The sequence below is a fragment of the Lactuca virosa genome, chromosome 6 (assembly GCF_052849685.1).
Source record: "Lactuca virosa cultivar CGN04683 chromosome 6, Lactuca_virosa_CGN04683_v6, whole genome shotgun sequence".
Classification (NCBI taxonomy): domain Eukaryota; kingdom Viridiplantae; phylum Streptophyta; class Magnoliopsida; order Asterales; family Asteraceae; genus Lactuca; species Lactuca virosa.
Window position 1 is genome coordinate 103,534,408 of NC_136431.1, and position 15,793 is coordinate 103,550,200.

Genomic DNA, 15,793 nt, shown 5'->3' on the forward strand with positions numbered 1-15,793 from the left:
TTGTGGCCCACCTGATTGCAGTGAAAACATAATGGGCTTGCCCCCTGTGGGCAATCCCTGCTGACGTGACCATCACTGCCACACTTGTAGCAGCCTGAACCCCTGGAACGACAAACTCCCTCGTGCGGTTTCCCGCATGTGCTGCACTGACTTCGGACCTGCCGACCTACTAATCGCTGATATGAAGTCTTGGGTCTCTTCCCGGGACCCTCCACAGTATACGTCTGATCTGACCTCCTCTTTGCAATATGCTCCAGATCGATCTCCCTTTCCCCAGCTCTGCCAATCATAGAGCCCAGGGTCGGCCATGCCGAGAAGCTGACATGCTCCCGAATATCCGCTCTCAACATGTCATGATAGCGGGTCCTCTGCATCTCATCATCCCCTGCATACTGAGGCACTAATAAGGCCCTCTCCCGAAACTTGGCGGGAATCTCCGCCACCGACTATGTCGTCTGTCTTATGTCAAGGAATTCTCTGGCCAGCTGCTGAAGCTCCACCGCCGGCGCAAACTCCGCCTTAAACCTGGTCACAAAGTCTAACCAGGTCATAGCCTCAACTACCGAGGCTCCCAATGAGTCACCAACTGACTCCCACCAATCTCTAGCTCTGTCTCTCAAACATCCCGCCGCAAAGCGGGCCTTCGACCCCTCCGGGCAGAAGCTCGTCAACTGTGCAGACTCAATATCTGCGATCCATCTTCTGGTAGCAATGGGGTCCTTCACACTGTGAAAATCCGGCGTACCACTCCCTCTGAAGTCCTTGAAGGACAGCGTGCGCGTACTCGCCTAGCCAGACGCCATATCACTCCTGAAAGCTCGGAGGGGATCCTCCATCAGCTCAATGATCCCCTCCTTTATCGACCCGAAAATGACCGGGGTCCCTTCAAGGATGCCTCTCGTAATCTCAGACGCGATGAACTCGCGTAACCCATCATCAACTTGCTCGGATCCCGCGCCCGAACCTGATCCTGAACCGGATCCTGATCCTCCTACTCCGTGTCGCGTGGTCACCATGCTGAAAATACACGCGTAAATGTCAGGATCATACATACTCCCGAGAGGTCTAACACACTACAAGTTTCCCGGTTTCATGTCGACCTTTCTCGAATCGAGTACGGATCCTCTGCTTTCAGTAGTACGGGCCCATACTACCTTCCACATCTATCTGTACTTTCCTCAAGAACTGCTTCGACTCCATTAGGTCCCTTTCTCTACTACTACAGCTCCCAACACTATCTCATCCTAGGCTTACCCTAGGGAAACCTCTGACTCAACTCAAACCAGTCCTCAGCTGCTGAAGGCCTTCTTGTGATGCCAATTAGCCATCACTTGAATACCATCACATGTGACGAGGCTCAGATAATCCTTCAAGTAAAAGACGCGTCCCTACAACGGTTAGACTCAAACGAGAGATCCGCAATAGGGCCAAATCCAACACTCTGAGATTATTCAACCCTGATCACATGTGACGTGACGTATTCACCTAATGGCTAACTCCCATCACTCAGAATCCCACAATGCACAAAGCAAGCAACATTCAGACAAGGGAAAATCTAACCGCATAATCCAATCATATTGCTCTATCCTCTACTCAGGAATCTATTCTAGCATGCATCTCATAAATCTCATACACATATAGCAGACACATAAGGCATCCTCCTAGATCCTTAGTCCTATTCTAGCATGCTATTCTACTAAAACTGGAACTGATAAACATAACATAAACTTGTATGGGTAATTTGGGGTATTTACTTGAGCTCGGCTGGTCGCATGCACCACACCCTTTTCTCTTTCCAAAGTTCCTTTTTGCTTTTTCTAAAACCATTTTATTTCCTCAAAATCCTTTTATAAATAAGGTCTTTCTTTTGAAAATTTTATACCACTTCATCAGTTTGAGTTCAGACACACCCGAGAGTGTGCCCGAATCCCTCAAACTAAGGCTCTGATACCAACTTGTAACATCCCAAAATTCGAGTCCAAAAATTTCTTTTCAAAACATTACTAATTCATAGTATTAAGTCATTCAAACATAAAAAAAGGGTTTATATGACAAATCATAGTTTCATTTCCAAAACACTTGTTTAATTATCAGAGTAAAACATCCCAGGTTAACTTGTCATGGTGTGTGCACTGCAACCCTCCCGAGCTCCTTTTCTGAAAACTAGATACCTGAAACCAAAACTGAAAACCGTAAGCACGAAGCTTAGTGAGTTCCCCAGATACCACATACCATACAATCCAACTGATCCATACATGCCATACATAGCCATAATCAAGTAAGGTGCTATGTGCCAAACATAGTCTCGCTAAGGTGCTATGTGCCAAACATAGTCTTTCTAAGGTGCTATGTGCCAAACATAGTCTTGTGGTTATGCCACGGGCCGCACGTGGTCTTCCTGGTCAAGCCTGGGGCCAGTCCCTGGGTCTTACAGACAGGTGCCACGGGCCACCCCCTGGTCTTCCATGCAAGTATCACAAAGAAAAATATACAGACTACTCTACTAGGCTACTCAGCATATAGTGTGCCAGGAGCCACCCCCTGGTCTTTCATACACAATAGCATACATTGTGCCAGGAGCCACCTCCTGGTCTTTCATACATATTGCCTAGGGCTAACCCCCGGGTCTTCCTATCATACATAATAACATACTGTGTGCCAGGAGCCGCCTCCTGGTCTTTCATGCATATTGCCTAGGGCTAACCCCCGGGTCTTCCTATCATACATAATAACATACTGTGTGCCAGGAGCCGCCTCTTGGTCTTTCATGCATATTGCCTAGGGCTAACCCTCGGGTCTTCCTATCATACATAGACTAAATGGGCCGGCATTGTGGCCGTAGACCCATACAAACAGTGAGGAGACTCACCTCGCACTGCTGAACTTTGCTGATAATCCTCTGGCTGCTGTCCGACCACTTTCTGAATCACTGCTCCACTAGCTCTCCGAGCTACTAATACCAATAAAACACTTAGTTCCAAACTGAACTCTAGAAGTCAAACTAAGCCAACTCTGGTTAGAGTCAAAGTCCTTGGTCAAAGTCAACCTTCTTGACTGACTCTACTCGCCGAGTCACCCCAAGACTCGTCGAGTCCATGCATTTAGAAACTCCCATAAAACGACTCAACTCGCCGAGTCACCCCAAGACTCGTCGAGTTCAACGATCTCTGAGTCCCTTTCTGCCCAACTCACTGAGTCACCACTCAACTCACTGATCTGCGTCTTAACCAGAAGAGGTTGGGGGTTCTGCGACCTGACTCGTCGAGTCCAAGAACAGACTCGCCGAGTCCATGGAAATATTCAACAGACTCGCCGAGTTGCTCTTCCAACTCGTCGAGTTCCTGCCTATCTTCATCCAACTCGCCAAGTCCACCCATGTGACTCGCCGAGTAGCTTCAGTTCTTAATCCATACATTGGCTTTTCGAGCCATGCAGGGGCTCCAACTCATAGATCCACCCTTCCCAAGTCTATTCCTCATGTAAAGTTGCAAACTTTACATGAAACCAAAGAGATATGGGCTTAAAACACTCTAGGGCTAGGTTTTGTGACAAGCATGCTTCACCAACACCCCAAGACTGATACTTTATGGTTCTCTAGGCCGAAACACACCTAGATCTGAAGTAGCAACTTCAGATCTGGACTTCTAACTCGAAATGGCTCTTAATCATACCAAAATGGCCCCAAAACATCATCCATGAGAAGATCTAGAAGCAACAAAGGCAAGGTGACAGATTGTTACCTTCAAACTGATGCTCACAACAAAAGGGTTGGATCCTCCAGCTCCTTAGTGGTCAAATCCTCCAAATCTTCCTCTTGTAAAGCCCCAATCTCACTTTCTTCTTTCTCTCACTCAACTTAGGGTTTGGAATCGTGTATAGCAGCTTCTGGCCGACAAGGGGGCTAAGGAGAGGACATAAGGTCCTTTAAATAGGGTGCAAACCCTCAGATTAGGGTTTTCCTCGATCGACTCGCCGAGTCCATTTACCGACTCGCCGAGTCGGTCACTTATTCCTTAACCTGGATCCCGATCCGACTCGTCGTGTTCACCTATGGACTCGACGAGTTGACCTCCTTGACCTCCTTGACCTTGGGTTTTCATTTCCTTTCTTAGTCTTCCTGATTCGGGGTGTTACACCTTGATTTCAAATCACCTTACCAGAAACTGTACAATCATGCCCCAAGTTACCACAAGCTCAAACCCTTTGGTTGCCTATGCTACCCTTGGTTACGCCTGTATGCATCGACCAAACTTCAACCCCGCTCCACCAAATGTATATTCCTTGGCTATTCTCCCTCCAAATCTGCCTACAAATGTTATGATTCCACATCTCATATACTTTACCATTCAATACAAGTTGAATTCATTGAAAACACATTCCATTATGACTCTACTTCCCTTACAATCTCACCGCTGCCTACCACAGATGATTTCCTTACCGCTTCCGCTACCTCTCAACCAGCACCCACTAATCCACCACCACCAGACACTAACTCGATGTCCAACCCCTACCTCTACCTATGATACCTATAAGGACTCTTACAGCCACTAATGAGGCCTCACACTCATCCTTCACTGATGAGCCCTCCTCCACTCCTACCCAATCTTTTCCCTCACCACCTCAATCACCTTCGTCACCCCCTCCCTCAACCTCGATTCATCATCAAACCAGTCCTTTTCCGCCACATCGTCATCGAAACAAAAATCCCAAATACTTTAATCCTCTTCTCATTAATTCCACCACTCTTCACCCAATTCCTTCCACTCTTGAACCGTCCACACATACCGAAGCTCTCAAGGATCCAAAATGGATCAATGCCATGGACTTGGAATTCAATGCCCTTCTACAAAATCAAACATGCGAACTTGTCCCGCCCACCTCCCACACTCCTATTGGTTACAAATGGGTATTCCGGGTCAAACGCAAACCTGATGGCAGCATTGACAAATACAAAGCTCACCTTGTTGCAAAAGGTTTTCTTCAACAATACGGGCGAGATTACTTTGATACTTTAGCCCAGTCACAAAACCAGTGACCATTCGTACCATACTTTATATTTCTCTATCACATAATTGGCCATTGAGACAACTAGACATCAACAATGCGTTTTTGCAAGGCACTCTCCATGAAGAAGTTTTTATGTGCTCATCCCGAGTTTCCCACTCATATTTGTAACCTCAAGAAATCCATCTATTGCCTTAAACAAGCCCCTCGAGCTTGGTACAATGAGTTAACTTCTTTTCTTCTACAATTTGGTTTCGTTAAATCCTTAGCGGATACTTCCCTGTTTATCTACAACCGTCATAACATCACTTGTTATTTTCTTGTGTACGTATATGATATTGTCCTCACTGGAAGTGAGTCCAAATTTATCACCCATTTTATCACAACCTTGAGCAATAAGTTTTCCCTTAAAGATATGGGCATGCTTCAACATTTTCTTGGAGTAGAAGTCATTTCTACTCCTTCTGGATTATTTCTCTCCCAACATCGACACATCCAAGATGTTCTCAATCAATTTCACATGGAAGGTGCCAATGATGTGTCCACACCACTCAGTACATATGATGCCTTGACACTTAACGACGACACACCAACTGTAGATGCCACACCCTATCGTAAGCTTGTTGGTTCCCTTCAATACTTGGCTTTTACTCGTCCATATATCTCTTTCGCCATCAACAAATTATCTCAGTTTATGCACACACATCGTCAATCGCACTGGCAAGCTCTAAAGCGTCTCCTAAGGTATCTAAAAGGCACCATTCAGTTTGGTGTCTTTCTCAATCGTCAATCTCCTTTCACTCTCTCGACCTTCTCAGATTCAGATTGGGGTGGTATTAATGATGCAGGGCGATCAACTACTGCCTATATTCTCTACTTGGGCTCCAACATAGTTTCTTGGAGGTCTACACGACAGAAGTCAGCAAAATATAAAGCATTAGCTAATGCTTCTGCTGAACTCATTTGGTTAAAGAATCTGCTTCATGAACTGGGTATATCTGTAAAACAAACTCCCACGTTATTTTGTACAGGAGCCACGTATGTCTGTGCCAATCCAGTTTATCATTCACGCATGAAGCATGTTGCTCTAGACTACCATTTTGTTCGTGAACATGTGACTGCATGACATCTACATGTTCTTCACATCAACTCTCATGATCAACTTGCAAATATGCTCACAAAGCCTTTATCTAGAGCTCCTTTTCTCCGAAATCGATCCAAGATTGGTGTATCTGACGGATTCTCCATCTTGCGGGGGCGTATCAAAGAGAATGGATCACCCGGATCCATTGGGTCACCTTAAGTGATTACAATCACATGTAAATAGTTAGTCAAGTATCTTTGTTGTATTTATAGTTTAGATCCTATTATTTCTCCTGTATATGAGGCTTCATCTAACTGTGTAATTAGCATATTTAAAGGCACGTATTCATTGAATAGAGATATACTTTCAATCATACCTTTATGCCTTTATAGTTTATGTGTTACCTCCATACTTCCTAAACCGGTCTTGTGTTCGGCTTGTCAATTGTCTAAAAGTCGACGTTTATCTTTTGATGTTAATGAACAAAGGGCTTCAAACCCGTTAGATTTAATTCACTATGACTTATGGGGCCCTTCACCGGTTACCTCGGCTGAGGATTACCGATATTATGTGCTTTTTGTGGATGATTATTCTCGATTTGGTTGGCTTTACCCACTACGTGCGAAATCTGACTTTTATGATGTTTTGTCTATTTTTATAAACCTTGTGCAAAACCAATTCACGCAAATTATTTCAAAGTGATGGAGGAACGGAGTTTGTCAACCATCGTGTGCAAAACATTCTTGCTACTAATGGCACATTTCATAGGCTATCGTGCCCGTACACTCCCCAACAAAATGGTCGTGTTGAACGAAAACATCGACATGTGGTTGAAACAGGGTTGACTATGCTATTTAATGGACATGTTCCTACAACATATTGGGTTGAAGCTTTTCCTCAGCAATGTATATTATTAATCGGCTTCCGACGCCTGTTTTAAACGGAAAGTCCCCATTTGAGGTTCTCTTTTCTCACCAGCCATCGTATGGAAACTTCTGGGCATTTGCTTGTCGGGTTTACCCATATTTTCATGATTATGCGCCACACAAATTAGCCCCTGGGAGTCTTCCTTGCATTTTTATGGGGTACTCATCTCAACATAAGGGATACTGTTGCCTTGATCCCATCACATCTCGTGTCTACATCACCCGTCATGCCCGGTTCGATGAAAGCTCTTTACCATTTTCAGGTGAAAATAAAAACTCAGATGCCTCTTTATTACCGCTGCAGTCCTTTCGCGATGCACCATCTATGATCTCGTCTCCACCGAAAGCTCCTGCCCCTACCTCAACAACTCCGTCGGCTCCTTGTAATATTTGTTCAGATGACAATGATGGAGATGGGCCCTCTCAGCCTAATATTATTTCATCCCAACCGGATGGGGTATCCAAGTGTCTCTTACACACATAACCCAACAACTAGGCTCTAGGTTATAATAATAATTTGATATGAAACTCTAACAGGCCCTTCTTTTCTGCATTGCATCTAATAGCAAAAATATCAAGCAGTCGGGTACCATGTTAACTTTTTTATAAATAAACGCAAATAAAGCACTTTTCAATTAAAGAGAAACCAAGGAACCTGATTCCATTGGTATGTTGAAGTATACCTGCCTCGCATATGCCTACAGAGCACCTAATCAATAATCAACTGAGATTAAAAGACAACAGATAACATCTCATTTTCAATGAAAGAAAGGCTTCAACGAAATACTAATATAATTCCATTAGTCTATGAATTTCATAGTATCAAACAGACTGATATAATATAAAGCATGAATTGTCAACCAATCGGTTGTACTCAAAGAAATACGATTGCACGTATGACTTAAATTTATTACCTTTCTAACTGAAAGTTGCGGCCAAGGCCACAATCTCAAGAATCAAATAAAATATATTTAAAAATCTGCAAAACAGAAAAAATAAAATAGTAGTTGATTTTATTATTTATTCATAATCAGAAAATTGAAGTCACAAACAATATCTATGCTAATGACAATTGCAGTTGATCCAAATCAATAAATAGGAATAAGACAGCCTACTATGATTAAAAAAGTCTTTTTGTAAGATAGTACAAACAGAGGGCACTACGAACACGTTATTAGTTATAACTCATCTTTTGAACTGTGTTTATATAAATCTAATTTAGAGTCAGGCTATTGTAGATTGCAGTTTTCCTCAAAAAGAAATCTCAGTTGAAACCCCCAAATTTAGAGCTCATAGATTGCATCTTATCCTCAGACTACATACATAATGTGTCAAAGGAACTTCTCCAATTTTGTTGTAAATAACCTACAAAAAGACACCTGATAGTAACAAGTATATATGGACTGATCATCTTTCAAGTGCTAATTTTGCAAATAACCTACATTGAGAATTGGTTAAAAGATAAAATAAATTAATAAAATAATAACTACATACTGAAATAATGAACTTTTCAAAATGTCTCATTACACACAACTGGAAATTACCACCCATGGTGTTGGTGGTAATTTTATTGATAAATGGGACTTAAAAACCCCTGCCAAGTACAAGTGAAACATGGTCTAACATTACTATATGTCTACTCCTAAAATAAGAACAGTAATAGGTTTATAAAGCAACATACAAAACAGGAAAGAAGAATTAAATATAGACAACTACATATGTGCAATCCTCCGCAATTTTGCAATGAACACCACCACCTTCACATAAACCCAATCTTTGAAGCTATCATAAACGTGAAAAAATACATGCCTCCCTCGACGGTTGACAAGTAAAGCCCCGCATGCTATCCAAAATCCAGTAAAAAAACCAGTGCCCCCACCAACATAGAACCATCCCCAATCTTCATCCCTGTCTTCGCCATCACCCTCATTTTTACCAACTTGTGGTTCTTCATCTCCTGGGCATTTTCTGGAAAGGGGAGGTCCACACAGTCCTGCATTTCCATCGTAGCTTGAAGCTTGAAAGGATTGCAGTTGAGTGCTGGATGGGATTCTCCCAGACAAGTTATTAGAGGAAACGTCTAGGTAACACAACAAAGTCATTTGAGACATGGTTGATGGTATCCCTCCTGATAAACTATTTGTAGATAAATCCAAAGCTAAAAGATTTTTCATCTCACCAACTTGCTGTGGAATCTCTCCAAGTAGAGCATTCTTTGACAAGTTGAGGGCAAGTAGTTCATGAAGATTGGTGAGTTGATGTGGGATATGTCCTGTTAAATTGTTGCTTGACAGGTCAATGATTGTCAACAATCCTAGAGTTCTCATGAATTCACGCTCAACTCCTTGCCAGCCGATCATTGCATGGTCAACATACACCTCATCAATGAGACCATAATACATATTAGATGTATAGGGATGTACATTTGGTGGCGGTAAGAATCCTACCTGAGCCATTCTTGTAAGATTATTCAAACATGAAGGGATGCTTCCATGAAGATTGTTCCTTGATAAGTCTAAAATTTGAAGATTTGCTAACTGACATAATTCTGAAGGGATGGTTCCGAAGAAGTTGTTTGATCTTAGGATAAGAACATACAACCTTGATAAGTTTTCCCCGATCCAAACAGGCACATTACCAGAAAACTTGTTGGCCCCCAAATTCAAGGAGGTTAAGCTTGTGAAATTCTTTAGAGAAAAAGGCAATTCTCCAGAGAAGTTATTCTGGTACAAATACAATGCCTCAAGGTGGATCAAAGATCCAATAGAGGGAGGAAGCTTTCCAAATAGACTGTTGTGTCCTAGATTAAGAACTGTTAGTTGTCTGAAGTGCCTCAAACAGTCTGGAAGTTGTCCGGTTAGAGAGTTATGGGAGAGGTCAAGAAATTTGAAGAACCAATTGACAACTTGGCATAAGAAGGAGATTCCTCCAGAGAATTTGTTTCTGGAAAGATTTAACAATTCCAAATTGGAAGGAAGATGTGGTATTGGACCGTAAAAGTTGTTTGAACTCAAATCTATCGCTGGACTGAATCCAGAATTTGATGATAAATCTGGTACTTCCCCAGTGATGTTGTTGGAAGAGAGATTCAAATAGTCGAATTGCATGTTCCAAAATTCTGGAGGAACTGTGTCTGAAATACTAGTATTGGAAATGTCAAGACGGGTAAGATTTTCCAGTTTTTGAATCCATTTGGGGAAGTGAGGCCCGAGCTTGCAAGAGTTCAGATCAAGATACATTACATAAGAAAGGTTTGACATATGATCTGTGGAAGGAACTCCTTGGAGTGGGTTCTTTGAAAGATCTACAAAAACAGCCTTCGAATTTCCAATGTTTTCAGAGATGGCACCACTAAGATGATTTTGAGAAAGGTCAATCACTTCAAGGCTGGGTAGTTCCCACAGTTTCTCACTTATGGTTCCATTTATGTGATTACCTGATAGGTCCAGATATAATAGGGATGAAAAGTTTTGGATGTCATCAGGCAATGACCCTTTAAATTGGCTTCTTCGAGCAAACAACCATTGTAATGAAAGCAATGTGCATCCAGACAAGTTGTTGAGAAAATCAGGAAAATTGACAACAGCAGAGTTGTTATCAAAGGACAAAGTAATCAGACTACAGAGGTTACCAAGATATTTGGGTATCCCATCCAACATGTTGCCAGAGAGATCAAGAGTCGAAAGGTTATTGTTGGTTAACGGGAACAACCAACGATGCATGGATGAGTTAAGATTGTTGTTTTCGAGATGAAGGAATTCAATAGATGAAGAAGAGTTGAGAAATGAAGAATGTGGATACATGACCTGTGAGAGCTCACATCTCTCTAAACTTAAATATGATAGCTTTGGGAGACTCGAAATCACATCTACCCACCGGTTTGCTTTGGCTAGGGAAATCCCATCCATAAAGAGTCTCATCAGATGAGATAGATGAGACAGCCACTCAAGATTTTCAACTCTACATCTGCCAACGTCTTCAAGATAAAGGTATTGCAAGTTGGTGAGGTTCCCAAACTCTGGAGGAATGGTTCCATAAAAAGAGTTATCAGAAAGGCGAAGGAATGTTAATTGGGTCAAGGAACCAATGAAGGTGGGAATGGTTCCATGAAAAGAATTGGAGGAAAGATCAAGAACATTCAAGTAGCTTAAGTTAGCCAATGAATGGCTAATCTCACCTACAAGACCATTGGCGTACAAATCAAGCTCTGTAACATGATGACCTGTTTGGCTGTCGCACCTGACTCCTCTCCAGTTACAGCAGTCATCACCATCTTCAGGTCTCCATTTAGAGGGACTACCATCAGGCTCTTGAAGTTTTGCTTTGAATTGAAGGAGAGCATCTCTCTCCTTATCCAAACACTTGTTCGTGGTAACACCATTATCATCTCCTCCTCCTCCCACTGCCACCAATTGGTTGGCAGTTGTATCCTGAAGGCGTAGCAAGAGAAGTGAGAACATTATAAAAACACAAGGATGCATCATGTAAATAAAGATGTTGGTGAAATTTTTTTTTTTTTGTTGATGTATGTATGAAGATGTGCCTATGAAGTTTTATATAGTGATAACTATAAGAATGAATTATTAAAGTGGATGGACTCAAATTGGTGGCCTATCTGCATGGAGCATACAACACTTACTTTCCATGAAATTTAAATTGGCCCAAAGTAGATAGAATCAAATAGAGCGACCATCTATGAAATAAATATCTTTTCCAATATTGTGATATTTTTTGGTCGTCGAATTATGTGATATAATTCAAAAAAAAAAAAAAATGATAGAATCAAATAAAGTAACCATCCATGAAATATGGATATGACGATTTGGGTCTTTTGGACTGTTTGCGGCTTACGGACTGTCGGCTTGCCACCATCGCCAAATTTTCACCCCGATCCTCTTTAAGTCATTTTCATTATAACAAAATCAAACCCATCAAAATAACCATCGCAAAAAACACAAAGTTGAGAAGAAAATATTTCATATAAACCTAATAAATTTATTTTTCGAAACCTATCTTGTATACTTATAGTTTACGCACATTAATGTTTATGATTACGATCGACACACACACACACACACACACACAAATTTAACTGATGCGAGAAAAATAAAGAACACAAGAACCAGAAAAAGACTCCACAACTCAATAATTATTTTTTACTTATTAACCAAAAGTTGAGTTATTTTATTTAATAAAAATTCCTGTAGAACGTTTTTTTTACTTTCACATTTAGATAGTTCGTAAAATTACAAAAAAAAACATTTAATTATAAGATTATCATTTTAGAATATGAAAATCCCATGGGAAGTGAAGAAGGTATTATGTAGAAAAGAGCACTGATTGACTCAATAATGTAAAAAGAATGCACTGATTGACTCAATAATATAAAAAAAATGCAATGCTGACTCAATAAGATAAAAAGAGGGACAATCCTAATTGATGATGGTGGCCCTAAACTACTAAAGGGCGAGTAATATTTCTTTCTTTTTTAGACCGATTTAGACAACAATACTACTTTTTTTATATATCATAAGAATCATCCTTCTTGATTTTTTGATCTGATCTTAAAATCTAATAGAAACATAAAGACAGAACAACAACTAGTTATGATTTTTTCATCTGTGTAGTTGTCATCTTCCCATCCAAATCAGAAAACGATTAGTTGCTGGAAAGTAAGAAAGTGACTAATGTTTTTGCTATTGGCAGACAAGATACAGGCCTACAGCCATACAATATTAATTAGGCCCATGCTTGATGTTTGCTCAAGAAAAAAAAAATTTCAAGCCCCAATGATACCATGATACATGTTTTTTTTTTTATTCAAGGCTCAGTTCATAAAACTCAGGTCTTAAGATCACAAACTGCATCGATGTATTTGGTCTCTAATAATGGCAAGTCAGGAAACAGGACTAAAATCGTTGACATTATTATAAAGTGAGCAGTTACAACTTGACCTTGACATAAGATCGATTTAAGGTCTTTCAAATGACACAATGACTAGAATTTGTTTCTTTGTTATTCATCTTGTCAGATAAAAAACATTGATTTCATTCAAGCGTTATATCAAACACTTCATATGCATAATTGAAGGAATTAATCATCTTCATATGTCCCATTACTTCCTAAATCCAAACATAACATGGATAGCATCCGAAACATGACATCCTCATATTTCAAATCAGAGAAGAATTTGTTTAGTTTCAACATCAATCAAGAAATACACAAAAATAAAAGGATTTTAAGATTCCTCTGATGCAAACTTGCAGAATTTAAGACGAATTAAGATGTATTAGCCAAAGATAAAACACAAAATAACTTTTTGGATTTCGAAGTCGAATTGGTACCATAGATATGCAGAGACGAGATGTTACATGAATTTCAGCAGGGAATGAAGAGGTGTGATTCAGAGATGTACGTAATAAGAGAAGGGGGAGCGATTGTTAGTGGAGCTCCGATTGGAAGGAACTGTCGTCCGTCGACCGCAGGTTGGTGTCGCTCAGATGGTAAGAAGGATGCAAGCGGGATTAGGGGGAAGGGCGGTCAAATCAAATGTTTCATTTGCGATCTCCTAATATCTGATTGATTGAGCCAAGGGGTGCTTTGGATTGTTTATTTAACCAAACAAGTATTATTTTTTAATAAAAATAATTATTGGTCAAAATGAGCTTTTAGGGAAATTAAGTAATCAGTTTTGTATTGTTTATTTTAAAAAATAACCGGTTTATTTTTTTTTTATTAAATGACCTTTTTGTTCGGAATTGACCATTACACTTATTCAGTTATTTGTATATGGTAGCCCATTCCGATTGGGTTCTGGATTACATACCCTATTTCGGAATGCATATGGAAATATCATCATATTTGAGACTCAGTAGGCAAAGAAGAAATGGCATTTTATTACGATGAGGTGGAGGTTTTACGAGTTAGTTATTGATTCCTTTGCTTCTGGTTGTTTAATTTTCTGATTAAAATTGTAAAATCGTTAATCCAGACCTCGAATAATTACCCTGGAACACGAAGAACATTATTCCGGAACACGAAGAACATTATTCCGGAACACGAAGAACAGGTACGGATTGTTACGTTGATATTTAGAATGTGCCTAAATTAGGTCTTTTTTACTGTTTGTAAAGACCAAAGTATTAGAGAAATAATTTTTTCGCTCCTTACGTTATTCCGCATTGATTTTTCCTATTCCGGAACACACAAACGAATTCTAAACATGTCTTGAATACAACGAACTAGTCTGAAATACGATGAACTAGTCTGGATTGCTCATCACAATGCATGAGTAACGGAGCACCATATACAGTTCAGGATTATCTTGAAAGTGATTTTTTCTTTGTTTATTGCAGCATGATGACATTTTTAATGTTTCTCTTACAATATCTTGCAAACCGTCTATTGCTGCGAATATTCTTACTAAACTGAGACCCCGACCGCTATGCGAGACTATGTTCCAAAATGCGTGTTTTGGTAACAGGGCCGGCCCTAGAGGGAGGGCAAGCTGGGCGACCGCCCCGGGCCTCGCCAAATCTCGGGCCCCTACGAGTTGTATATATATATATATATATATATATATATATATATATATATATATATATATATATATATATATATATAAGTTATAAACATTTCATGTGCTTAAACCATCCGACCTACAAATTCCTTTGGTCTTTTACCGCATAATATTCTTTATATTTGCTAAAACTATATATATATATATATATATATATATATATATATATATATATATATATAGTTTTAGCAAATATAAAGAATATTATGCGGTAAAAGACCAAAGGAATTTGTAGGTCGGATGGTTTAAGCACATGAAATGTTTATAACTTATACCTTAGTTGGAACTTTGCTTTCAACGGTTCCATATATTTTTTTTAACGACTTCACATTTTTCAAAAAAATTTGGATTTTTTTAACGACTTATCCGTTTTCAATAACGTTCTCCTGATTCCCAAACCGACTTCTCCGTTTTCAAGCACAACCATTCCCAATGTGAGTTATGCTTTTAAGGCTTTTTGTGGATTCAGATTTAAGCCCTTGTGTTCTAGCTTTTTTCACTACAACGTTGATTTGTCGTCCATATTCCATCATCCAAGTATCAAGCTTCAACAAGACTAATCAATCAACCTTCAATCTCGTTTAATCCTTCCTTCAGCAGCGATATTGATGGTATGTTTGTTTGTTTGTTTGTTTGTTTGTTTTTGCTAGAAACCTATTACACTTCTGATTTTTGGTTGTGTAAGTTGGATTTGTTTACACGGAGTTGTAATCTATAACTTATATTGGGTTTAACTGTTAAAGCTCACTTTTGTTTACGTGTTTTTCGTTGTTCATCTGATTAAATTGAAATAGAACATTCGTATATAATTTGAATTTGTTAATTTTCAGCACTGAAGATTGTAGAGAGATAGAGGTAGTTGAATGGTTAAATGAGCAATAAATTACCACCAGTGAAGTAAGAGAGAAGGACTTCTTGAACTTAAATTTTGTTATATGTTTTCCTTTAATGGGTATGGACACCACATGTTTGATAAAATGTGTAGGAGAACATTCTATTTTTTTGTCTTTGTATTTGCTAGCTCTAAGCTAACCTTTTAATATGTAAAATCATTTGGCTTGTTTAGTTTAGTAGGTGGTTAGATACTTAGATATTTCTTCCGGGGTAAAAGGGGATCATTTGTTTATACATTACATATTCTACAATCTACAAAGAAGTTATGACAAGCCCTCAAAGCCCGGTACAAGAAATGATGTTTGA

General features: G+C 39.7%; 1 protein-coding gene across 3 annotated transcripts; it reads right to left on the reverse strand.

Moving 5' to 3' along the window:
• Positions 1 to 8,548: 8,548 nt before the first annotated feature.
• LOC145119471 (receptor-like protein EIX2) lies at positions 8,549 to 13,585 on the reverse strand. Of its 3 annotated transcripts, none has more exons than XM_079055131.1 (2): positions 13,359 to 13,585; positions 8,549 to 11,444 (listed from the first exon to the last, which is right to left on the reverse strand). In XM_079055131.1, the coding sequence occupies exons 1-2, from the start codon at positions 13,359 to 13,361 to the stop codon at positions 8,727 to 8,729; spliced, it is 2,721 nt and encodes a 906-aa protein (XP_078911257.1). In that variant the 5' UTR covers positions 13,362 to 13,585; the 3' UTR covers positions 8,549 to 8,726. The 3 variants fall into 3 exon arrangements, with proteins under 3 accessions (XP_078911257.1, XP_078911258.1, XP_078911256.1); XM_079055132.1 differs by lacking the exon at positions 13,359 to 13,585 and having other exon boundaries at positions 8,549 to 11,032; positions 11,192 to 11,628; XM_079055130.1 differs by lacking the exon at positions 13,359 to 13,585 and having other exon boundaries at positions 8,549 to 11,629.
• Between the last annotated feature and the right edge of the window lie 2,208 nt (positions 13,586 to 15,793).